At 34.5% G+C, this 27,016-nt stretch overlaps 1 protein-coding gene across 3 annotated transcripts in view; it reads left to right on the forward strand.

Moving 5' to 3' along the window:
* The window catches only part of SLC4A10 (solute carrier family 4 member 10), a 250,809-nt gene that overhangs the window by 196,893 nt on the left and 26,900 nt on the right, over window positions 1–27,016 (forward strand). For all 3 annotated transcript variants that reach the window (XM_014552454.2, XM_032479570.1, XM_032479569.1), the window contains 4 exons: window positions 11,385–11,490; window positions 16,714–16,875; window positions 18,491–18,604; window positions 19,638–19,799. In XM_014552454.2, coding sequence (XP_014407940.1) covers window positions 11,385–11,490; window positions 16,714–16,875; window positions 18,491–18,604; window positions 19,638–19,799 — 544 coding nt within the window. The remainder of the gene's footprint in view (window positions 1–11,384; window positions 11,491–16,713; window positions 16,876–18,490; window positions 18,605–19,637; window positions 19,800–27,016) is intronic.

Here is a 27,016-nt window from a genome sequence, read left to right on the forward strand (position 1 = left end):
GGAACAGTCTGACTTCAAAATCAGACTATAGTGCCAAATGAATACTCGCATACAGAACAAGGCCTTAACCAAAAAGGAAGAAACCTTAAAATAGATCCCAAATAAAACCTGGAGAGCTTCAAAATGCAAAGAGGTTGGAAGCTCGGATCCAAGAGAAGGACTTACTCTCAAACTCCAGGGTTGGTGAGAAAAAGTGAGCAACAATGGGCTCAATGTTGGTACCATACCTACCTCAAAGTCATTGGTTTTGTTTTTTTGTTTGTTTGTTTTTTTGCTTAATCCTTGGGGAGGCCGTCAAATTGTTGACTTAAAACAAGTCCTCTGCACAAGGGGGTGGGGGTGGGGAGTCTTTTACAGAGGGGAAAAGGAAGTTGGGAGGGCCATAGTAACCAAATAGTTCACAGCTTTTCATTGGCTAAGTTGTGACAGTCTCTCATTGGTTGAGCTCTTTCCAGGAAAGAAGAGAAAAATCTTTCTTCTTCTGTTGGGCTCTGCTATTGTCATAGGGCAAGAGCTCCCCCATTTGGTCTCCCAAATGTACTTAATTGAGGTTTCTATTTATTAATTTTTTAATGCTTGTAAGAAGAGGTAAATAACTGTCTTTACTTCCAACTCTCTGTTCCTTTTTCTATTTTCCTATCACTGGTTCTATTGTAGTGGTTGTTAACATACCTTTTATTCTGTAACAATAGCTAAGTGTTAAGTATTTTGCCTAAAGATTAACTCTAAATTTTTTTTATAAACCCACATTTTAAAAACTTTATATGTTTATAGCTATGTAAATATTTTTTACTCTAGAGTCAAGTAGCGTGCAGTGCTTACATTTTGTTCTCAATGGCTCTAGTGTCATGACTCCTATGCCATTCAAAAAATAATGTTCTGAATAGATACTTCCAGAATGTTGGCATAAGGAGCTCTAAGGACCCTCTCTTTGGTGAAACAACCTTACTGGTAAAAATCATTTTACAAAGCAATAATAGAAAGTCTCTGGAAATTGTCTTAAGGTCATATAGCAAACAAAGAAACATTTATTAAAGAAAGTCTACTAAATCTGTGTCATTTGAGCCACAATCCATTTCCTCCTTACCCCCTACCCTCTCCCAGTTCAGTATGACAGAAGTTTCACTGTAGGTGGGTAAGGCCAAGAATACAGGCTCCCTTTTCTAGCTCCCAGAGGAGGGCAACAATATCTTCGCAATTAAGGTAGGCTGCCAGCATTTATCATCCCACCCCTCACCTCTGTGTGTATTGTAGAAGCTAAATTCTGCGTCAGCGCATCCAAGAAATTGGGGCCCCCTGCTTTCACCCAGCCCTCACCCACAGTGTAGAGGCTTTACCTCAGGTGTGGACCACTAAAAATGCCAAAGCCTCAGTTGCCAAGAAGACCTTGATTGCTGTCCTTGCTCCACTCCCTGCTCCTAAAGCAAAGGAGTCACTCAGAAAGAAGCACACCATTGTCCCTGCCTTTAGCTCTGAAGCCAAACCTCAGAGATTTTGCCCAGTGGGAGCTCCAAAGCTCTCTCCAAAGGGACTGTTTTTATTTGGAAGAATATAACCTAAACATGCTCTCAAAAGTAAAGAAAGTATAAGGGAAAGCAATTAAAATAAGGTTGGTAGCTTCATGAGAGATACAGCTACAATAAGGGAGCTACTATACTGGAGAGAACCAGAGAAACAGACAGCTAGGGAGAGCCCTCCAGGGTTTAGAAAAACCTCAAACAATGAACTCAACTGCAAGGAGTTAGGGTTTAATAGATTATATCTCCAGAACAATTTATGCCGGAGGTTTTTGTCAAAAACAATAGAGCCATCAGCCAGCAACTAATACAGCCTAGAAGCTGGTTGTATGTGGTAAGCCCTATAGCAGCCACTAAGAAAATAACTCAAAAATATATAGCTAAGAATAGAAAGCCAGCAGTGTTCTTACCATGGTAAAATGAATTTTCCTTTTCAACATTTCATGAGGTGCTCAAAATCATATAGTTTAGTTTTCTTCCTCTTTTGAACATGTTTGTTGTAAAGCCTTTATTTTTTCCCGAAATTGCTGACTGCCTTCTTTTTCTCTTGCCTTCTGTTTTCAGATGTCCTCAAGCTTTCCCAAGAATTCAATAATTCTGTCCTGTCAATTCCTTATTAGAAGTTTAAGTGTACAGTACAGCAGGTGTTGCACAGCAAATCTCTAGAACTTTTCCATAGAGCAGAAGTAAAACTCTATACCTGTTGAACAGCAACTCCCCATCTCTCTTCCCATCCCTGGAAACCACCATTGTACTTTCTGTTTCTATGAGTTTTACTACTTTAGACACCTCATATAAGTGGAATCATGCAGTATTTGTCCTGTGGCCAGCTTATTTCCTTTGCATAGTATACTCAATGTTCATCCATGTTGTAGCATATGACAGAATTCCCTTCTCTTTTTAATGGCAGAATAGTATTCCATTATATGTATACATCACACTAGTTTTATCCATTCATCTGTTGATGGACATTAGATTGTGTCCACTTCTTGGCTATTGTGAACAATGCTGCAGTGAACATAGGAATACAAATATCTCTTCAGTATTCTGGTTTCGATTCTTTTGGATACAGAAATAGAATTGCTGGACCATGTAGTAGTTCTATTTTTAATTTTAGGGGGAAACTGCATAGTGTTTTCCATAGTGACCATTTTACATTCCTAACAGCAGTGCATAGGTTTCCAGTTTCTCCACATCCTCTCTGACATTTGTTATTTTCTGTTTTGTTTTGTTTATAATAGCCATCCTAAGAGATGTGAGATGATACCTCACTGTAGTTTTGATTTGCATTTCCCTGGTGATTTATGATGTCAAAAATCTTTTCATATACTCATTGACCATTTGTAGGTCTTCTTTGGAGAAATGTCTATTCAAGTCCTTTGTCCATTTTTAAATTGAGTGGTATATTGCTATTGAGTTGTAGGAACTCCTTATATATTTTGGATATTAATACTTTTTAAGATATAGTTTGCAATTATTTCTCCCTATTCCATAATTTGCCTTTTCACTCTGTTAATTATTTTCTTGGCTATGTAGAAGCGTTTTAGTTTAGTCCCACTGTCTATTTTTGCTTTTGTTACCTGTGATTTTGGTGTCATATCCAAGAAATCATGGCTAAGATCAATGTTATAAAGCTTTCCCCCTCTTTTCTTCTATACGTTTTTTGGTTTCAGATTTTGAATTGATTTTGTGTATGATGTAAGATAAGGGTCCAGTTCCATTCTTTTGCTTGGGATATCCAATTTCCCCAGCACCATTTGTTGAAGAGACTTCATCCATTTCCTTATTGTGTAGTTTTGTCTTTCTTGTTGAAACACAGTTGACTGCATAGGTGAGGGTTTATTTCTGGATTCTAGTCTGTACTATTGGTCAGATATATAATGTCTTTATTCAAGTACCATACTGCTTTTATTACTTTGGCTTTGTAATATGTTTTGAAATTAGGAAGTGTGATGCTTGAATAGCCTGGAAGAAATGGATAAATTCCTAGAAACATGCAATCCACCAAGACTGAATCATGAAGAAATAGAAATTCTGAACAGACCTATACCTAGTATAGGGATTGAATCAGTAATCCAAAACCTCCCAACAAAGAAAAGCTGTATGCTTTTTTATCAAGATTGTTTTGACTATTCAGGATCCTTCATGTTTCCATATGAATTTTAAGATTATTTTTTCTATTTCTGTGAAAAGCACTATTAGGATTTTGGTAGTGATTGCATTGAATTTGTAGATCACTTTGGGTAATATGGGCATTTTAACAATATCAAGTATTCTAATCCATGAACACATTCATATATTTCCATTTATTCGTGCCCTTTTTAATTTCTTTCAGCAGTGTTTTGTAGTTTTACATCTATAAGGCTTTCATATTTATGGTTAAGTTAATTTGTAAGTATTCTTGTTGATGCTATTGAAAATGGGATTGGTTTCTTAATTTCCTTTTTAGATTGTTCATTACTGGTTTATAGAAACTCAACTGAGTTTTTTTAGATTGATTTTTATCTTACAACTTAGCTGAATTCATTTTTATTTCTTCTAAGATTTTTTTATGTGTGAAATCTTTAGAGTTTTCTACATGTTAGATCATGTCATCTACAAACAGAGATAATTTTACTTCTTCTTTTCCAATTTGCTTTTTTTCCCCCTTACCTAATTGCTCTAGCTAGGGCTTCTAGTACTATTTTGAATTGAAATGGCAGGAGTGAGCATCCTTGTTCTTTGTCTTAGAGGAGAAAGCTTTTGGAATTTCCCGTTGATTATAATGTTAGCTGTGGGCTTGTTGTATATGGCTTTTATAATGTTGAGATAATTTCCATCTATTCCTAGTTTGATGATTGTTTTTAATCATGAAAGGCTGTTGAATTTGTCAAATGCTTTGTGTGTATCTATTGAGTTGATCATGTGACTTTATCCTTTGTTCTATTAATGTAGTGTATCACAATGATTGATATTAGTATGTTGAACCATTCTTGTGTTCCAGGGATAAATCCAACTTGGTCATGATGTATGATCCTTTCAATGTACTGCTGAATTTAGTTTGCTAATATTTTGTTGAGGATTTTTGCATCTATATTCATTAAGAATATTGTTTTTTAGTTTTCTTTTGATGTCTTTTTTTGGTTTTGGGTAATGCTGCCTTCATAAAATGAGTTTGGAAGTGTTCCCTTCTCTTCACTTTTTTGGAAGAGTTTGAGAAGAATTGGCATCAATTCTTTAATGTGTGGTAGAATTTGCCAGTGAAGCCGTCTGGTCATGGGCTTTTCTTTGTTGGGAGGTTTTGGATTACTGATTCAATCCCCATACTAGGTATAGGTCTGCTCAGAAATTCTGTTTCTTCATGATTCAGTCTTGGTGGATTACATGTTTCTAGGAATTTATCCATTTCTTCCAGGCTATTCAATTTGTTGTCTTGAAACTGCTCATAGTAATCTCTTATAAACCTTTGAATTTCTGTGGCATCAGTTGTAATGTCTCCTGTTTCATTTGTAATTTTGAGTCTTCTCTATTTTCTTCTTAGTCTACCTAAAAGTTTGTCAGTTTTGTTGATTTTTTTAAAAAATCAACTTAGTTTCATTGATCTCTACAGTTGTTCTTCTAATCTCTGTTTCATTTATTTCTGCTCTAATGATTATTGTTTCCTTCCTTCTGCTAACTCTGGGCTTAGTTTGTTTTTCTTCTTCCAGTTCCCTGTGGTTTAAAGTTAGGTTGTTTATTTGAGAATTTTCCTCTTTTTAATATAGGCAGTTATTGCTATAAAATTCCCTCTTAGTACTGCTTTTGCTGAACCCTGTAAGTTTAGTATGTTGTTTTCATTTTCATTGTCTCAAGACATTTGTATCTTCTTTGACCTATTGGTTGTTTAAGGATGTGCTGTTTAATTTCCATGTATTTGTGAATTTTTTAGTTTTCCTTATGTTACTGATTTCTAGTTTAATTGCACTGTGGTTGGAAAATACACTTTCTGTGATTTCAGTCTTCTTGAATTTGTTAAGACTAGTTTTGTGACCTAATGTGTAATCTATTATGGAGAATGTTTTGTGTGTGCTTGAGAACATTGTGTATTCTGCTGCTGTTAGGTGAAATGTTCCATATATGCTATTAGAGTCATTTGGCCTATAGTGTTGTTCAAGTCTTCTGTTTCCTTATTTTTCTTCCATCTGGATTATATCCATTACTTTAAAGTGAGGTATTGAAATTTCCTAGTATTATTGTGTTACTATCTATCTTTCCCTTCAGTTCTGTCAATGTTTCCTTCATATTTTTGGGTGCTCTGCTGTTAGGTGAGTATATATTTTTAATTGTTATATCTTCCTGGTTAGTTGACATCTGTATCATTATATAATGTCCTTCTTGTTCTGTTTTAACAGTTTTGGACTTAAAGTCTATTGTGTCTGATATGATTATTGCCCACCCTGATCCCTGCTCTCTTTTGGTTACCATTTGCCTATAATATTTTTTTCCTATACTTTAACTTTCACTGTATGTGTGTTCTTAAATCAAAAGTCTCTTCTAGATAGCATATAGTTGGACCTTGTATTCTTTTTTAATCCATTTAGTCACTCTGTCTTTGATTGAGGAGTTGAATCCATTTACCTTTAAGTAGTTACTATTGCCGTTTTGTTGTCTTCTCTCTGTCTTGTAGTATTTTGTCCCCTCTTCCCTCTCTCTTTCTTTTTCTTTTTGTTTTGTTGACTTTTTTTGGATAATGACATATTTTGATTCCTTTCTTAGTTTCTTCTGTGTATTTTCTATATAAAAAGGTATTTTCTTTGTGATTACTATGGGGCTTACATAAAACATCTTATATTTATAACAATCTAACTTAAGCTGATAAAAGCTTAACTTCAATTGTATACAAATACTCTTCACTTTTACTTCCCCCCTTACACTTTTGATATTATTGATGTCACAAATTACATTCTTTTATATTGTGTATCCTTTAACACATTTTTATAGTACTAGTTTTTTAATCCTTTTGTCCTTCAACTTCTATGCCAGAATTAAAAGTGATTTATATACCATCATTACAATATTTTGTATTTGTCTATGTATTTGTCTTTATTAGCAAGGTTTACATTTTCATATGCTTTTGTATTGTTTAGCATCCTTTTGTTTGAATGTGAAGGATTCCCTTTAGCATTTATTTTAAGGCAAATCTAGTAGTAATGAACTCCTTCTGCTTTTTTTTTTCAATCTAGGAATGCTTTATTTTTCTAGTATCCTTTTTTTTTTTTTCTGGATATAGTATTCTTGGGTGACAGTTTTTCCCTTTTAGCACTTCGACTTTATCATCCCTCTGTCTTCTGGCCTATAGAGTTCTTGCTGAAAAATCCACTAAATAGTCTTGTGAAACTTCTCTTGCACATGGTGATTCAGTTTTCTCTTGCTGCTGTCAAAATTCTCTCTGTATTTGACTTTTAATCATTTGATTATACTGTGTCTTAGTGTGGATTTGTTTGGATTCCCTATGGTTAGAATTTATTGGGCTTCTTAAATATGAATGTCATTTCCTCCCCCAGTTTCAAGAACTTCTGGGTCACTGTTTCTTTAAAGAAGCTTTCTGTCCCTCATTCTCTTTATTCTTCTTAGGGGACTCCCATGATGTGTATATTCTTGCTTATGATATTCCATATGCTCTTCAGGATTTCCTCATTCTTTTTCATTCTTTTGTCTTTTTGTTCTTCTGACTGGATAATTTTAAATGACCTGTTTTCAAGTTCACTTACTCTTTCTTCTGCTTGACTGAGTCTGAGGTTAAACATCTCTAGTGAATTTTACAGTTCAATTGTTGCATTTTTATCTCCAAAATTTCTGTTTGGTTCCTTTTAATATTTTCTATCTTTTTGTTGATATTCTCATTTTGTTTATGCATCATTCTCTTGAGCTCATAGAGTATCTTTAGGATGGTTATTTTAGTTCTCTGCCAGATAATTTGTATACCTCCATTTCTTTAAGACAAGTTGTATTTTATTCTATTTATTCTGATTTATTTTATTCCTTTGTTTGGGCCATTTTTTCCTGTTTCTTCATATGTCCCAGAACTTTGTTTTGTAATTGGCACATTTGAAATAACACCCACCTCTCCTAGTTCTTTATGGACTGGCTTTTTATACAGCTGAAGACCCTTACTAATCAGCTTGAGGGGCCCCTGTAACCTTTTTTTTGAAGGGAAGGGGTTACAAATTCTCTGAGCCTGTGTGTACAATTTCTCAATTAGATAATGTTGCTGATTTCTTTTTCCAAAAGCTCATGATCTTTTGCTCCTTCTGGTGTCAGTCTGTGGCACTGCAAGTTCTCTGGTTCTACAGTAGCAAGCTGCCCTGCTATCTTTTGTTCTCTGAGGCCTCCAGGTATCCACCATATATACTGACTCCCCATCAGCACCCTGGGTCAGGTAAGACAGATACCAGTCCCTTGGGCACTCTTCCAAAAAGCTTGAACACCAGCTATATGCTCCTCCCACTCCTTCTATAGAAGAGAAGCCTTAAGTTGTTTCCCTGCCCCTGATTGCACTGAGCCATCCTAGTCACTGCAAGCCACTTTCTTTACTCTTCTTTATTCTCAGTGGCACTCAAACACCCAAACCATAAGAGTTCTATCAGTGCTCTGAATGAGACAAAACACATACAAGCCCCTCAGTCAGCACTCTGAAGAGCTGGAATGGCAGATGTAGCCTCTGCTTTTCTTTTCACCCCCTGGTGCAAAATAATGTGAGCTAGGGTATTCTCTACCACCACTGACATGTGTCAGCTTAGAGGAGGGTCTGATGCAGTTAAAGTGAAAATTGCCATTCTTACCCTTTTGAATGTGGCTGTTCACAGCTTTGTACTCAGGTACTGCAACATCTTAACTGGATTCTGGAATTCTCATCACAATATTTTGGTCCATATATTGTTGTTAAATTGGTGTTTCTGTGGGGAAAAGAGAGCTGGGAGTTTCTATTCAGCCATCTTGTGATGTCACTTCTTCCCTGATTCATTCTTGAGCTCTACCCTACATTTGTCTTTCTGAGAGTTCTTTCATTGCTTTCCTAGGTTGGAACCACTCTTTTCTTCATCCCATATCTTCCTTTTTTATTTATAAATTTTCTCTCTAATTAAGGATGCATGGAAGGAAAACTAAAATACAAAGTAAACTTTCAAAAATTTTTTCTTACATTTGATTTGATGATTTAGTTCAATATAGAACTCTAGATTCAAAATAATCTTGCCTCATAATATTGATGGTATTGCTGAGAGAAAAGTCTGATGCCATTCTGTGGAGGAGAAGTATGTATTTAGGTATGTAGCAGTTGGGGAAGATCTCTGAAATTAACTGCTGTATAGTCAAACTTTAACTAATTCTCATACCTTCAGTTTCACTTCTTATTCTATTTCTTTGTTGCATATGACTCCTTCTCTTAGTCCAGACCCTCTTTGGGATTCTACTGGGCAGGCCTGGTCCCTCCTTTACTGAAGTTGGAGGGAGATACATATTTTTAGTTAGTGATTAGGAGTGGACTGCCTAGGTTTAAATTCTGGCTCTGACTTTCCTATCTGTGTAATCTTGGCCAAGTCACTTACATCTCAATATTTTCATGTGACTAATGCCACCCATTTTAAGGATTAAATGTAAAAATACTACTGTTACTGGTATTATTCTTCTGTTCTGCTTTTTCAAACATCCTGCTTTCATATGCTTTTCATACTCCATTTGTTTACATCTCTTTTTTTGTTGATGTTTCCCTTCATGTTTCTTTTTATATTATTCTTTTGCTTAATGAATTCTAGGTAATGAAGGAAAATAAGCATGTGTGTTCAGTCCTCTTTCTTAAACTAGAAGCCAAATCTGATCCTCAATTTTAGAAAATATTAAGTGATTTAATGGTTTTACTGCTATTTCTTTTTTAATACTTCAAGCTTTTAAAAACAAAATTATTCTCTTTATATACATATACTAACTTATATATACATATATAAACTATATTTGTCTAGCAATCTAATGACACAAAATCAAAATTAAACAAGAACTTTGTTTCTTTTGATAGATTCTTGTAGTAGCAACACTATTTTAATGCTGGTTGGAATTTAATTCTCTTTAAAGCATTGGAAGCAAAATACAAAGAGTATCAGCATGTTAGAGAAAGCCTAGTGTTTTTTGTGTTATATCAATTGAAAGGTAACCGTATTATTACATTTTATGAAAAACTGAAAAATGAACCAGAAAATATTGATGGTAAACATCATGATGATGGCAGCTACAATTTCAAAACAGCCTAAATGTATATCAGGCACTTAATATAATTATGTTTCTTATTCTTCATAATAGCTCTACTAGGTAAGCATTTTAATCCCCATGTTACCAATGAGGAAACCAAAATTTAGAATGCTTAAATAATTTGCCCATGGACACATAACCAGTAAAGGACAGAGCTTTCTGACACAAAGGCCTGTGTTCTATGATTATATACAACTAATCTGGGACTTAGAAACCTACAGATTTGAATAAATTGCATTAATGAATGGCTGTTACTGCATCTCAGATGCCTTTGTTTCCCTTCTGCTGTAGCTCCTCCCTCTCATGACATGGAGGTCACTACAGCTGATCAGAGTTAGTTAATGCTTCCATACCCCATTCCCTTAAAACCCTTGTCACTAACTTTCTCACTGGAATCATCTACCCTCTTAGAGGCCCAGCCCCAAGTGAGCCCAGCTGGAGAATACTGTATCCTCCCCTAGGGAAAGCAGGAACATGTCTGTCTGTGTTGCCCAAATCAAGTAAAGTTTTTTTTTTAATAAATAATAGACACAGTACTCTTCGAAGAATGAATGAGTGGTGGTAAAGAAAAACAGACTAAATTCCTGAAGTAGAAGACAGAAGAGAGACTGTTGTTTATGAAGAGGAATTTACCACGTAGAAACTATAAGATATTTTCCTACAGAAGTAATATTAGAAATATAGTTGGATTCTGCAATTCGATTAGTATCACTAAAACAGTAGTCCAACTAATTTTCAAGTTTTATAGTATATGTGGCTTAATCTGGGAGCCCAGCCACCATTTTTATAAAATGCTTCTGTAAGAAAATGCTTTCTGAATGGCATATCATAGGCTTATGAATAAATTTTTGGAAACAAACTATTTATAAATTGAAATTAACATGTAAAACCATTGATTTTGTTGGTAATTTTTGCTTGCGTCTTCTCATTTACTTATAAAGTTATAAAGAACACGAGGTCAAAAATTGTTTTCTGTTACATAAAACTTAACTCATTCTCTCTATTCTTTCTCCACCCTGCATTCATCATGTTACCTTATATGTAGGTACTCAAAAACTTGTGCATATTGATTGATTTTTAATAGGACTGTCACTCTTCACAAAGAACAGTAAATCCTGAGTACTTAGGGTTCTTGCTTCAATCTAGCTTTAATTTTAAATAACATAGCAAAAAGATCTTTAGAATATGAGTTAAATAATTCCCATTTTAATTGATATGGTTGTCCAGTTCTAATAAAATAAGTAAGTTATAATAGTAGGTTTGAGTTTTTTAATTTTTTTCCCCACTTGACTTATAATTTAGGGGCAAATGGTTGTTGTGAGGTCTAGAAAGCATCTTTGTTTGAAAGGGCCAAAAAGCCCTGTGTTTGAACCTACACTATCTGGGACAGAGAGGGAATGACCTCTCATTCTAGGAGACATTATAGAGTGATCTAGTGTCCTAGCAATACATCTATCCTGCTGTCTGGAAATAGTGTGTTTTGGAGTTTAGTCTTATCTCAAATGGAGGAAGGTTGTGATTGGGAGAGAAGGACCTATTACACATTTGTTTTAGGTATGATGACAAAAAGATATTTATTTCACAAAAGACACTATTTTGCCTTTTCAGGTGTAACTGTGTGGAACCACATAATCCTAGCAATGATACATTGAAGGAATGGAGGGAGTCCAATATTTCTGCCTCTGACATAATTTGGGAGAACCTAACTGTGTCAGTAAGTGAAACATTAAAAAATAAGTCATATCTGGAATCTTACTACTATAAGGGCTTTTATTGACATTTTGAATGAATTATTCCCACTAAAATAAATTGTTTTGAATGCATACTGTTGTAAAAATGATAATTTTGGCTTTATTTTTAATTTCATCCAATTCAAGTATTCATCAGCAAACTAGGGTTTTCTTTTATTATTAAGCTTTTCCAGTAGTTAACAGTCCTGAGTTACTCTAAGAGCACACATATACAGCATAATTTGACTAGATTAACTCAAGGCACATTAAATAAGAGTGGTATTGACCTAAATAAAACCATATGGCAGAACTAAGTCAGTTTTCTGTATAAAGAACCCAGGACGCTTTACTCTGGAATAATGCTTCAGCTGTTCAGAATGTGTTGAGGGGGAGGGGGATGTTTGTTAATATTTTAGTATAAATGTTGAACTCTCAGGGAAGAACCAAAGTCACTTTTCTTAACAAAAATCTGGCACCTCCCTTAGGAAGGTTTTTCTTCCATTTTCTCCTTATCTCTCATAAGAAAGAAAATGGTAACGTATTTCCACCTATCATAGTTAAATCCTGTATGTTTAAAGAAATTTTTGGCTTTCTTCCTTTTTGTTGTATCTTTTTTTTTCCCCCTCATAGCTGCATTCCTCAGTTCCTCTTAATCTCTTGTAAATTTGTACACCTCTTTTTTCCACCTACATTTTCATCTTTGACTTCTGGTCAATCATACCTCATAATTGGAAATATTAAAAGGTATTAAAATCTGAGTCATCTTAGTTTCTTTTCTATTCTTCCCAGTTACAAGCATTCAATGCAAAGCTGTACCTCCCTGTATAAGCTGAAATCCCATTATAACCATCAGCATAAAGCAATATGAATTCTAGTTCATTTTAAGAAAAACGTATCATTTTAGTAAATGAGCCAGTTAGGGACACACAGAAATCTTCTTCATTGTACAAACATTATAAAACTCTAAACATGATTCTTATAAGAACAGCTGACCTAATTGCCTGTTTTCTCAATTTTCCTCATGAAATGCTTTCTTTCAGAATCAAAATCAAATTATTTACCCTCTGTTTAAAATTTTATCTTGACCTTTATTTTACTACCTTTTTTCTTACCCTAATCATTTTCTCTAGAATAAGCCTTCACTTACTTTTGTTATTTTCTTTTGTTGTTGTTTATTCTGTTCTGTTTCTCCCTAGGAAAAATAGCATTACCAGACTGCTTCCATTCAGAGAGCTGTTTAAATTGACCAATAAAAGAATTGATGAGCTGAACAAGAAAGAATGCTACAGTTATTCAGAATTTAGACATGGAATCATGGTTGATCCACTCAGCAGTGCATCTTCCATTTATATTCTTTTATAAACTACTAGGATATTATGTCTCAGGAGTCCCTTGCTTGTACCCCTCACCTTGGTGTCCCCTTCAATGCAGAAACCCAATAATCCCATCTTTAATTCACTTAACATGATCATTTGCTCTATGTGTTTTTTATTACTGAATAATTTAATGTTAAATAATAATATTGATTCTATCTGGTAGCAAGTTCTGAATAATAATTTTCTAAGAGACTCACAGCACTATTGATCTAGCTAGCCATGAGTTAATTTTAAATATTAGAAGCTTTAGGTCAAGTGGAGTACAGTGAAAAATATTTTGCAATCAAAGCAAATCTAGCAGGGTTTTTTTGTTGTTGTTGTTTGGTTTTGTTTGTTTTGTTTTGTTTTGTTTTGTTTCGTTTTGTTTTGTTTTGTTTGAGTTCTGTACTATGTATTGTTTCTGACAGAAATTTTCATATTATTTTTCAATACTTAAAAGCAGTTTTTTTGCAATGGATAATTGCTAATCTTGACTAGAAATAGCGTTTATCACCAAAAGAAATGCTACATAATGAAAAAATCTTGTAAGTCAGCAAGGACCATAAAATTTTTTTGTCTTAATTGTTATGCTGGGGTTTTTTCCTCAGCTTAATTATCAGTATCATGCAAAGCATTTTATCAACAAAGCACTGTGCTAATGGCTATTATAACTAGTTTTATAAAAATTGTGATATAATATTGACTTAGTATATTATTCATTTGATAATTTTTAATTGAATTGTTACGTATCTCATGAATTATAATTTATACCTTGCTAACTCAGCAAGGGCGAAAAACTTCAGCTTTCTTTGATTCTCCCAAACAGCCGTATGCATAGTAAGTATTCAATAAACACTTAATGATTGTCTTGAAAAATAGTCTCATATCACAAATTTACTGTTTAATGCAAATGTTTTGTTTTGGTTCATTTTGTTTTTCAGCTTTATTGAGGTATAATTGAAAAAAATTGTATATATTTAAGATGTGTAATGTGATGTTCTGATATATGTACACATTGTGAATGCATAACCACAGTCAAGCTAATTAACATACCTATCACTTCACATAGTTACCTTTGTGTGTTTGTGTGTGTGAGAGCAATTAAGATCTACTCTCTCAACAAATTTTCACTATTTAATGCAGTATTATTAACCATAATCACCATGTGATACATTAGATCATAATTTATTCACCCTGCATAACTGAATCTTTGTACCCTTTGACCAGTATCCCCTATTTTTCCTCTCCCTCCAGCCCTTGGTAACCATCAACTATCATTCCACTCTCTGCCTCTATGAGTGTGACATTTCTAGATTCCACATAAGCCATAGAGTATTTGTCTTTCTGTGTCTGACATTTCACTTAGCCTAATGTCCTCCAGATTCATCCATGTTGTTGCCATGACAGGATTTCCTTCTTTTTAAGGGTGAATGATATTCGATGGTATATTTATGCTACGTTTTCTTAATCCATTCATCCATTGACAGACATTTAGGTTACTTCCATATCTTAGTTATTGTGAATAATGCTTAATTCAAGTGTTTTATAGCAAGCTAGAATACTTAGGTTTCTATGTTTATATATAATTTAGCAGTATCTCAAAATCTGTCATTGTAAGAATTCCTAGGCAAGGTTTAAAATATTCACAAGCAATTAACTAGCAATTCGTTAAGAGTTGTTTCAGTGCCAGAATTACATATTTAGCTTATACATAAATAAGGGGCAGGACACTAATGCCAACTTTAATTTCTTATTTTATCAAACTTAATTTTTTCCAACTTATCAAATTGTAGAATCTTAGAACGTGTTGAAGAATAATTAGTAGTAACGAGTTTGTCAACAAGCATTTTTTTTTCATTTTTATAAGTGAAACCATATGTGAGACTCAAAATAAGAGAACAGGATTTAGATTCAGTTTTCACTTTCAAATCTCAGGATGTGTGTGTGTGTGTGTGTGTGTGTGTGTGTGTGTTTGTGTGTGTGTGTTAGGGGTACAGTTAATATACACCAGAAAATAAATGTAGAATTTTGTAGGTCATAATTTTTCCTTTTTTAAATAAGATACTGTCCCGAAAAAATAAATATGCTTTTCAAATTTGTTTTGAATTAAACTAGGCAAGCTATTGGCAATTTATTATAGAAGACAGTTAAACGAGCCTTTAAATGGCTTCTATGTTCTTAAGAATTGAGAACAAGACCCAGTCAAGTCCAAGACTTGGTAGACTTTTATGTCTGCGCAAAAGACTGAAAATCACAAATCTATAGATAACGTGTTTACAGTGGAGCTTCTAAATCCTCTTTGTATTTAGCCATTCTTCTTAACCATTGTTTTGCTTAGTAATTTCCTTACTAGCATTTCTGGACAAGGGGTAAGAGAAGGGGCTGAAAAATACAAGAATTCATTTTTGCTACTTTATTTATTTTAACAGAGTTTTAAGAGAAGGAAAAATTAAAGCTATAATTAAGGCCTGGGGATTTTTCTTTCGTTTTTCAGTTGGCCAAGTTATTGTGCTCTGTATTAACATGGATAATTGGAATTCAACTTTAGCAAGGAATGTAGTATTTGCAGTTAGATTAGAAAGGGGAACAGAATTAATTTAGATAATTATAAGGTATACTAACCATATTTCTCAAGAATTATAGCCTTAGGTGTAGCTGTCCTAAGTAGATTGTATTATTTGTTTTTGGGTAACAATGTAGTGGTCTTTGATTTAGCCTAGAATCTTTTGAAGGTGTTTACTTCCTGCTATACAGGAATTCCAGGGCCTGAAGCTTTGTTCATTGGGCATTCTCTGTGTTGGTGATCAATCCATCCATCTATATTTTTCTCTTAAGACCTTTCTGTACCATGTCACAATTCAGTTTTTGTTCGCGTCCAGAATATCTCAAGTACTATTGAGATCACTGGATCTCTTAAGCCATTCATTTCTCTGTTTTGAAATAAAAAGATTAAAATTCAGTATGATTATCTTTAAAATAAAATAATAGAAACCAAAATGAGTTTAAAAGAAATCTTTTATTTCAAAATATTAATGTTTAAAACCCTCAGTTTTCCTCAAAGAAAGGAAATTTTTTTGACTTTGCTGCCACCTCATGGCTAAGGCAGCAATTAGTGATGATCCTTTAGGGAACTTAGGAAAAAAAAAAAAAGACCATGAAGAAGTCATAGTAAATATGAACTTTACCTTGCTCATATAGTAACTTTTTTCTTCTTGTTATATAATTTAAATTCAAGCCTCATCTTTGACTCCCAATTTCATTCTGGTAATAATATATCATAGTTTTCTTGTTGCCTCTCTCACCTTTTGTGGGAGTTTTTGAAATAGATAATTATACAAAATCATTGTTCTTCTTTAATATGCAATTATATTCCCATCATAAGCACCGTATTTGTATCACAACTCCGCTGCCACGCAGCAGCGGTGAGGCCATAGCAAATTACTTCTCTACACGTCAATTTCCTCAAACATGAAATAAAAATAATAGCATCTACCTATTTTATAGGGTTGATGTGAAAATTAATTAAGATGATGATTAGTAAATCAATTAGTTGTTTAGATTTAAATTTAATTTGAAAAAAGCAGGAATTATTATTTTTAATTTTATGGAGGTCCTAAGGATTGAATTCATGACCTGTACCTGCTAAGCACACACTCTACCACTGAGCTATACTTCTCCACTCCCAAAAAGGCAAGAATTTTAAATGTTCATATTGCTCACTATTGATCCAAACAGGAGCCATAATTGAAAAAACTTAAGCAACTCAGCTGCAATTGATCTTAAGATGTTAGTTTTCTGAAAGAAATATGTCCGCTGTTTTCCTTTAATACTTTGTTTTACTTCCTCTGGCAGGAATGCAAATCATTGCATGGAGAGTATGTTGGACGAGCCTGTGGCCACGAGCACCCCTATGTTCCAGATGTTCTATTTTGGTCAGTGATCCTGTTCTTTTCCACAGTTACTCTGTCAGCCACCCTGAAGCAGTTCAAGACTAGCCGCTATTTTCCAACCAAGGTACTTTGACTATAATTCTTCTGATCAAAATGAAAACCAACAAAAAGCATATTATGGAGTCACACGTGTTTTAGAAAAAAAGAAAGAGCAACTGCTGTCATTAAAGGAGCCACTGAAGGTTTTTGTGTGATGGAGCTGCCAGGTTAGGACTAGATGCCCTGTGGGAGGTGAAGAGAAAGCGTTTTGTGATACAGGTGCTAGGTGTGCATGTTCCCTCCAGGCTTTCTCCTAACTTAGGATCCCAAAGAGAAACTCCCACATCCCCACTTGTGCTTTTGGAATTCAAAAGCACACACTGCATTACTGATTGTCCCTTTCTTGCGTGGTGAACAGTGGGAACTAGCCCAGCCTGATAGATACCTCTTAGGAGCTACCGTTACATTCTGGAATCGGGAAAGCCCCAGCAAGACTCGTTGGAACACTATTCTCTTTTTCGTTTTTAAAGTGTCAGTCTCTCCCCCTAACCCGCCATGTTCGCATCTGCATATTTGGAAAGGAAAGTAAACGAACAGCTTAGTTCAATATTTAACACTGCAAAGTGACACCTATAATGTCTGACTCAGCAAAAGGAAGGAAGGAAAGGAGAGGGAGGGAGGAAAGAAAGAAAGGCAGAGAGAGAAAGAAAAGAAAAGGAAAGAAGGAAAGAGAGAGAAGGAAAGAAAGGAAGAAAGAGAAAAGAAAAGGAAAGAAAAGAAATAAAAAGACAAGCCTTTTAGGGATGAACTAAAAGATTGTGATGAAAGTTCCACTCTGGGAAAATGTTTTAAGAACTGTCTCTTTGAGAGAAAACTTTTATTTTTGTTCCCTCATCCTTCCCTCAGGTGTAAATTCATTTCTTTCCCCAAACCTTAATTTGATTAATAAAAAATTATGTTTTGTAAGTTAAAATAATAAACCCCTGTATTTTGTGTGTGTTACAAAGGCATCCCAATAAAAGCCAGCTCTTGTTGATAACTGTATAAGGACTTTTGCTCAGAGAAGGCTTTATAAATGATAGATGGCTTTTAAAATTGGCTTACACAGAGTAAGCTTCTAAGTTTACCCACTCTATTATGCACATTACCTGCTGCCATACTTATCTGTAAATCTCAGATAAACTGATTAAAATATTATGCTTCTTCACTGAAAATTAAAAGTTTCATTTTAGGGTGCAGCAGGTTTTTCGTATTGATACGCTACCTGTGTGAGAAAGAGTACTAAAATTTAGCCAAGTTCTAGCCATGCAACCTTATTCTGTGTTATGATGATGATTCACACACTTGAGTTCATAATAAACAAATTTTTATCAGCACTGCTGGTGTGGTGGTATCATGCAAGATTCCCATAGTAAACTTAGATTTTAAATAAATACTGAAAACAGCACAATCACCGTTGTAGCTATTCCACAATGCCTCATTCTGGAAAGGTTGAGTGTGTATTCATCTTAATGACAGAGGATGCATAAATATATACTAAGGTTCTGACAGAGCTAATGATAATACTGTAGTATGCATAAAATATAATACTGTGATATTATGTTATAAAGTGTTTATAAAATGTGATTCTAGATTATGTTCTTGAGTATTCCTCACTATTTATAGTTCCTTCAAATGACAAGTGTTTTCATTATTTTTAGGTTCGATCCATAGTGAGTGACTTTGCTGTCTTTCTTACCATTCTGTGTATGGTTTTAATTGACTATGCCATTGGGATCCCGTCTCCAAAACTACAAGTACCAAGTGTTTTCAAGGTGAAGTTACCATAGCATTTACTATCTCTCCATCTCCAGTAGGTCTAATCTTTATTCAGATGATGGCTATAACACTAGCACTTGGGATTTTCATGAAAATATAAAGAATATAGATTTATGGAGCAGTAAATAGAATACCCACAAGCATGACTAAAACTGTGGTCCAATATTTTTAAAGAATAGAAATCAGAGAAATAGATACTGCATGAAAAAAATTTCCTGTCAATTATTCCAGTTGGAATATCTATCTTCCTAAAAGATAAGGAAGCATTTGAAACTGAGGAAAATGCATTATCTTGATGTACAATTGCACAATGGATAGGGCTCGGAAAACATAAAATTAGGTCTGGTAATAGAGTTCTGACCATGTTACTGACTAAGAATGTGACCTTGGGCCAGTTACTTAACCACGCTGAGCCTCAGTTTTCTCACATATCAAACAGAGCTGGGGACTTCCTCAAAGAATTGTCAAAATGAATTCCTTTGGGACTCATCTTAGGCACCAGCCATGTTTAGAGCCCTTCCTTGAGCTCATGACGTGACCAAGTGCCTTTTTGCTGTTTTCACATAGTGGCTTGGACACATCTAAGATAAACGTTATACACAGTTGTCAATGTGATATTTGTAAATGTAAATAAATTTACCCATCATAAATGTTAAATGGTAAATATTAATATTGTTCTGTTTAGTATAGGTATCCCTTTTGAGCCAGTCCCTCAGAGTTCAAATCCCGTCTCCACCACTTTCTGGCTTTGGGACTTTGGGAAATTTACTGAACCTCTCTAAGCCTTAGTTTCCTTACTGTATCTTCTTTAGAGTATTGTAAAGAAAAAAATGAGTTAAAATATTTAAAGCACTTAGAATGGTGCCTGGTACCTTAGAAATGCTTTGTGAATATCATTATCATTATTAAATATAACTCACTTGGCATATCAGTTTATAATTAAGGTTTTCCTGGTAGCATCTATAAGTCTTAATTTGATTGGCTATTCAGTAATCCTGTTAATAACTATAAATTCTTTAATTTTCACAGCCCACAAGAGATGATCGTGGCTGGTTTGTTACACCTTTAGGTCCAAATCCATGGTGGACAGTGATAGCTGCTATTATTCCAGCTTTGCTTTGTACTATTCTCATTTTTATGGACCAACAGATTACAGCTGTCATTATCAACAGAAAAGAGCATAAGCTAAAGGTACATTTTAACATCCACTTTTAATGTAAATTATTGTGATTTAAGTGGTATCAGTTGATATTCATTATACTTTGCCTGTATCCTATAGGCATTTGCACAATGAAATATTAAAATGTTTTCAGATTCATAATTTTTATTTACTATATTCATGGTACTTTGTCATACAATGAGCTTAAAACTAATTATTAATTATTAATTTATTTGTAACATTAGGCTCAGCTCTAAACTCTGAAACCTTACCTCCAGGGCTTGAAATTAAAAAACATTGCCAAAGTCCTAGCTTTCTTTACCATGTTTAACATATTTTAATAAAATACCAGTTTATTCTGGTGAAGCGTAGGTCTACCAATTTGTCTTACCTCTGGGATTTTTCTGTTTCTCTATTTAACCCTCAGTATAGCTATCAGATAACATTCATTGTTGGAACAAATTACATCTTCAAATATTTCTCATTTTCTTTAGTTAGTCCTCTTTCTATAATATCTATGACCACAAAACCCAGCCATAAATGTTATAGTTTGTAAGTGGTATCTTTGTTGAGTTTTATTGCAGATTTCAAGGACTTTTTTTTTTACAAAGCAAATAAGTACTAATGTACCTTATTTATTATATTCTGACCCTGCCATTTTGCAACTGTGAATAACCAAAGTTGTTCCCTGGTATGTAATTTGTCTAAGATGTGTAATGTGAGTGCTGTCACTCATAGGAATATGTTACATAAAATCAACAAAATCATTGAATGGTTAAAAATAATCTGAATCAAACTTTATAAAAACAGAACATGCACATTCTTGTTTGTCCTGGTATCATAAGAGAGTTGCCAGCTATCTTCACATACTCATTAAACTCGAGGAAAAGTTTCAGTGTCAGAGCAACAGAAATCAGATTTTATAGGATTTCTAAGTATATTTGTTAGAAAGATTAAAAAATCTCTGATTGAACTATTAGATGGAAAATAGTAATAAGTATAAGAAGACACAATTATTTGTAATAAATGTTACTGAAGAGGAGTTTTGTGTATTATCCTCGGAAGAACTTGTGTCTATCTTGTAATAAAGAGCATTCTTCGTCCTCTTCATAGAAAGTAACTTAAGAGTGCTCAAAACCTTTTTAAAACCTTTTTTAAAAGGAGTTTATTCAATTCACTTCTTGTTTTTGTCAAAAGAAAATTTTAATTATTAAAGATATATTCTTAAAAAAATCTCATGAAGGCTTAGGAATTGGACCAGTGGCATGCTGGTATATGTTTAACACCCAATCCTCTGTGTATAAAAAGAGACCCTGATTTATAATGTTTGCCGATTTTCATGGTGTGAATACTCCCATCGTGGCCCATTTCAAGCTACCAATGTGACATCAATTGGCAGGAAAAAATTTGAAAATTAAACAATTGGCTCTTATAAGCCTGTATGAGCTGGCTGCAAAATACCGCTGAACTACACCATTCAATATTGGAAACTTTGAATCATTTACAACTCTCAAAACAAGGAATTCAGATTTCTAAGATTAAGAGCCTACTTATTTAATATCAACCATTTAAAAATATTATTTGCTTTTAAAATATCAGCCTTCTGCAAAAGCAAATACCACTGCAACTTACTTATTAAAAATACATGATTAAATAGATCTATAAAACCAGTGTTAAGAATTTTATGTTTAATAATGTTAGTCGGCTACTCTCTAAGAACTGAGGAAAACATTTTCCTAGACACCAGTTTATTTTTTAAAACTGAAAATATCTCTATTTTTCTCACTTCTTTTTTTATTGTATACCCAAATACATATTTCCATACTATATATGTTGCTTGTTTTTTTTTATATGAGAGCATTATCATGGTAATCATCCCATGTCAATAATATAAACCTGCATTATCATTTTTAATGGTGGTATCTATATTCCATTGTATTATATGACACATGTTTTAAAATGAAGTATAAGTCTCCCGTTTTGGAAAGAAAGTTATATAATCATTGCTTTTCTTTCAAAGGAAGTTTTGTTTTTTGTTTTATTTTTTATAATCAAGACAAAATCCCACTGATTTCATTGAGAAACTAATTCTTTGTAAAGGCTACAGGCAGTATTTTTCCAAAATATAAATGGAATCACATTAAAACAAGCTGTTGGGTGTAAGATAGGCTCAAGGAGTATTGTACAACATGGAGAATATAGCCAATATTTTGTAATAACCATAAATGAAAAGTGACCTTTAGAGGCTGTATAAGAAATAAAAAATAAATTAAAAAAATAATAAATAAATAAACAAAATGTGGAAGTAAGGAAATAATTGCTGAAGGTGCTATTACCTTTTTTGGCTGTCCTGTATCCTTGCTCTTTCCAGGTCTCTCAACCTTGTAAATCACATAGCCCTTGCTCCTGGTTCTTCATGAGGCCATGGTAAGCCCTTGACATTCACAGCCTTTCCAAAGCTCCAAATCAACAAATATATTACTATATTGTTCCCTTTACGTATCATGTACAGTAGTTAAAATATAATAAAATATTATTTAAGTGGTCCTTTCAAGTACTTTCATTTATAGAATTAAATGTAGAAATAAAGCATTTAGTATTTTATCACTGAAATAAATAAGGCTATATTATTAAACTGTATTACATTATTTCTACATTATTTTATTGTACTAATCAATGACTATGTCATCAAAAGTTTCCTATTTTACCTTTTAATAGCCTAGATTTAGTAAACATGGAGCAAATCTGACTTAATCATAAACTTAGCTATATTGCCACAAGCAGGAGAGTCAGTCTTTTCCTGGCCACAAGTCTGAACACCCCATCCTCCTCCTTGGATATGGAAATTTGAAAAGCAATTTCCTTCTAGTGAAGACATATTTCATCTACACTGAACACGTCTTTTTTTTTTCCTTTTTTTTTTTGGCCTATAACGCTTGTCTTCTTTAAGCTTCAGTATAGTGTGGTCTGCTGCTACTGATTTTCCTGTTAACAACAGCAAAAAATGACTTTCTCAGAATGTTATTTACTCAGAATAACGGTTTGTTCTGTAGTCACTCTCCCCGCCTGTTGCTTCCCTGAAATGTTTGCAGCCTCTGGCTTTGACTTGAACCACATTTGTCACGGAAAGACACGTGTATCTTGAATATATCTCGAGGCCACAAGTTAACCACACTTTCAGCTTTTACCAATTTTCTCTTCTCACTTTGAAAACCCATTTTTGCCCTGGTTGGAGCATTCCTTGAGATAGTTTAATGAACCGTGATTTCTAGCTTCTGTTCTCAGGCATCCGGTAGACTCCACATCATGTATCTAAGTCTGCATCATAGATCCAAGTTACCTTGGAATTCATCATTTCATTCTTTACCTCTCCCCAAGTTCTATTTTAGATCTTTTCACTTTTTCTTCACTTCCATTACCAAAACTAGTTACTGATTTTCTTTTAGAGGATTTTTTCATACCATTAAAATGTCTTTATCATTTTGTGAGTGTTACTGTATCCACAGTAAAGCTGTGTTGAGCTGAAGAGGCTAGACCATTTCACTGGCTAAGTGGTCGACTCCTCCCTCAGAATGAAGTTCAAAATCACAAAACTGCAGCTCACTGCACCTCATGATCGTTTGGATCAGTCAAGGGCTTCAGAAGCTGCAAATGTAAAGAGTTGAGAATGCAAATTATCATATATAATATAGAACTATAAATCTGTACTCCCTCTAGCATTTCTCGTGTGTTTGTTTATTCTTTAGAGAAATAGAATAGGGATAGGTTAGCTGAATCCACTGAAAAAGCAATTAAAAATATCTACTTTTTAGAAAAAGTATGTTCTCTAAAAGTAGAAAGAGAGAAAGATTATCTTTCAGAAAAGAAAGTTTCTGCTAAGATACAACTGTGGGCTTTTCTACATGTTTCTGTAGACAGTTCAGGCTTCTTTTGACATCATTTTTAATAAACAGCAATACAATCCCAGATCACTTGAGTAAATGAATGCATTTGCAACATTCATTTGGCACCACATTCTCTTGATGATTATGGCATTTGATATGTTCTTTTTTGCCCTCTTTGTCAGCCTGGTTCTTCATGTCAATCTATAGTCTTTTATGTGGTTAACTTGACAGATGCAGGAAATTGCTGCCAAGCTTTGAAATGAATTTTTTCAGCAGTGGCATCTGGGTATCAGATGGTCCTCTTGGCTGGCCTCTTGTCTTGCTGCATGTTGGTTTTAGTGGGGTCTGTTGTAGCATCACCTGTTGCTATGCTCCCTTTTCCTCCCATATGTCCATTTCCCGTGATTCGTGGATGAATGTGAGAATAAAGCTCTGGTTCTGTCTTTATTTCAGAAAAAAAATCTACGGAAATATGTTGGAAGGTGCAGAGTTCTCTCTCTGACAAAGGGATACTTCCCTTTGGATGGCATGCCTATCAGCTAATAATTTGGTTACAAAGACCAAGTTTTTAAAGACATTTTAAATGAAAGGCAAGAAGAAGGATGATGATTAATTAGTGAAAGTGCCAGAACTGCTTGATTTCCTTTGGTTCACATTAAATTAAGACGCTCCCATTGTTGTACAACATAATCTGGGGAAACTTTTATTTTTGTTTTTATTATATACTTGGACTTTACAAAGCTAGCTTTCTAAATTTAAAAAGGAAACGATTCTCTCTGAAAACATTATTTTGTCTGCCTCCTGCAATCTAGAATCCCACTGTTGACATTTGTATCATATTTTTAAAACACTAAAACAAGGGTTATAGGAAATTGCTGTCATGAAGAAGGCCTTCCTCAGATTGTTAAGCTATAGTGAGCATGGACCAGTGGGAAAGTCCAGGGTGTGCTAACACCAGCCGGACTCTGAACGCTCCATGTCCCCTGACCTTTAATGTCTGTCTCTTGGCTACCTCTTCCATTCTCTCCCAGCAGCACCACAACTTTGCAAAACAGCCCGGGGTGTACCATGCACCTTGTACTCCCTCAGCAGCAGGAGCTTGAGAAGTCAGGTCCTTCACTGTTCTGTATTGGTCTCACTTCAGGGTCCTGAGAACAAAACAGTCCTCTAACTGGTTAAGACACTGTCCTTTAATGGGACCAAAATTTGAGTTCTATCCTGTGCAGCTACGTCTTCCAAAATGTTCTGCAGAAGGGCCAGGGGACTATGCTATGGACCTGGTGAAACTTCTCATGCCTGTTGGTTATGCCGACACCAGGGTGTGTCTCCTCCCGCTCTCTAGCCCTCAATAACAAAAATGTTTCCCGAGTTACTTGCCAGAAGAAGTTTCTAGAGTCATATTCACAAGAGAAGCTGAGTTTAGGCATTTTGTTGAACTGGAACATGGCCACAGCTAAGCTGACCCACGGAAGGGTGCCCCTGAACTGGTGAAAATGCAGGAGGAAAAGGTCCTTATGTGGGTCTCTCTCATTTTCTCCTCATTGTCATCTCCTGCACTTTTATTATTCGGAAGGGATAAGCAGAAAGGAAAGGAAGTACAACTGATTTTAAGGGTGTTTTTCTTAATAAAAGAACAAAATAAAATGGCAGAAAGAAAACACTACCTTGACAAATATGCAGCAAACAGTATGTTTCACACTCCAGGCTCTGTTCGCTTTCATATTAACTACAAACTGCTTGCAATTTAGTAAAACCACCTATTAAAAAAGCCAAAAGTATTCCTCTAAAGTAATTGGCCATTTCTGCTCAAGTTCATAATAATAAATTTAACAGCTATCTTTATTTAAAAATTATACTTGTTTTAGTCTAAAAAATTTCTAATAAGCATATTTCCTTTTAAAATAGTTAATCCGCAACATATTGATTGCTTATTGTGTGTCAATGATTGTGCTAAAAACAGTGGGATGTACTGAGAAATTGTATGTTACCTGTCCTCAGGAAATGTTTCCATACTTTTATCGAGGCACTTTGAAACAAATGGGTACAAAAAAAAAATTTATTGTTCAACTGCTAGAATATAGTAGTCCCTAACATTTACTGGGTGCTTACTGTATACCAGACATTATTCTAAATGATTTGCAAAATCATTTGTGATTATTAGTTCTTATAACAACGCAACGAGATATCTCCTGTTATCACCACCGTATTTTCAGATAAGGAAACAGAGGCACAGGAGAGTTAATGATCTGCCCAATTGGTTGAGCCAGCATTTGATCCCAACTCATCTGTCTCCAGACTTGAACCCTTGACCATTTATTACGATCTCTCTCATGAAGTGGTCATTAAGAGTTGGAAGATAAAGTAGCCCAAGCCGTTGGCTACCTCTGAGGCTTTACACTGTCAGTTTCCTACAGGAGATGGAGAGAGAGGGTAACGCTGCTCTTCCCCATCTTCGATTGATCTGTCTTCTCAGAGAACCCTTACCTAATCACCCTCCCCGAGAGAGCAGCCTCCAGTTCCCCATATCTCCACATGCCCCTTGCACCCATTTTCTCTCATTTACATTTCCTACCTTGTTCAAGAAAGCACTGAAGTTTCCAACACCTAGAGGTCAGTGACAGTGGAGTAGGGTCATAGAGGAGGTAGAAAACACAAAAACTTTCATTTTAAGGAGAGGCCAAATTTTTCTGGTGCTGAAATTGAAATAGATGAGAACAAGATAGTACAACTGTATTGGGAAAAAATGAGTATACATAAGGAAGCTTAGATTCTATGATATTATTTTTCCCAATAAAAGTCAACCATTGAGACAAAGGAGGACAATTGGAAACTGAGCATTTAAATAGTCCATCTTTAGGAGATCTGATAAGAAGGGCTTCTTGTCTTGTCAGGAAGTGGTTTCTGTTCACAACCAGGCTATTCTCAGCTCTGTTGTTGGCACAGTCCTTTGTTTTCTCAGCCTGATGCCTGGTATATGATTGGTGCTCAATAACTTTCTGTATGAATTAATGGTGAGTGAATAGATATATGAATTGCAAATTAACCTGCCCATTTAAGGAACCTAAGTGAAGAGACTGTATTTGATAATGACTTTACCTATTCAATAGAAATAGAATGGAAACTAATGTGACATTAACCCAGAAATACATTAAGCCTATTAAAGTATGTAGAAGTCACTATAGTCATAATTACAGTAAGAACATCTGCAACTTTTCTTTAAGTGGATTATATATTTTGAGACTGTTATCCTTTAATCTTTAATTTACTTTGCATTTTACAGTTAGTTGTATGAGATTCAAGACAGCATCTCTCTTCTGTTCTCTGCTGTTCCATAGTGGTGGTGTCATTGGTCTCTGCTAAATCTA

This window comes from Camelus ferus, chromosome 5, assembly GCF_009834535.1.
Source record: "Camelus ferus isolate YT-003-E chromosome 5, BCGSAC_Cfer_1.0, whole genome shotgun sequence".
In the NCBI taxonomy this organism is placed as follows: domain Eukaryota; kingdom Metazoa; phylum Chordata; class Mammalia; order Artiodactyla; family Camelidae; genus Camelus; species Camelus ferus.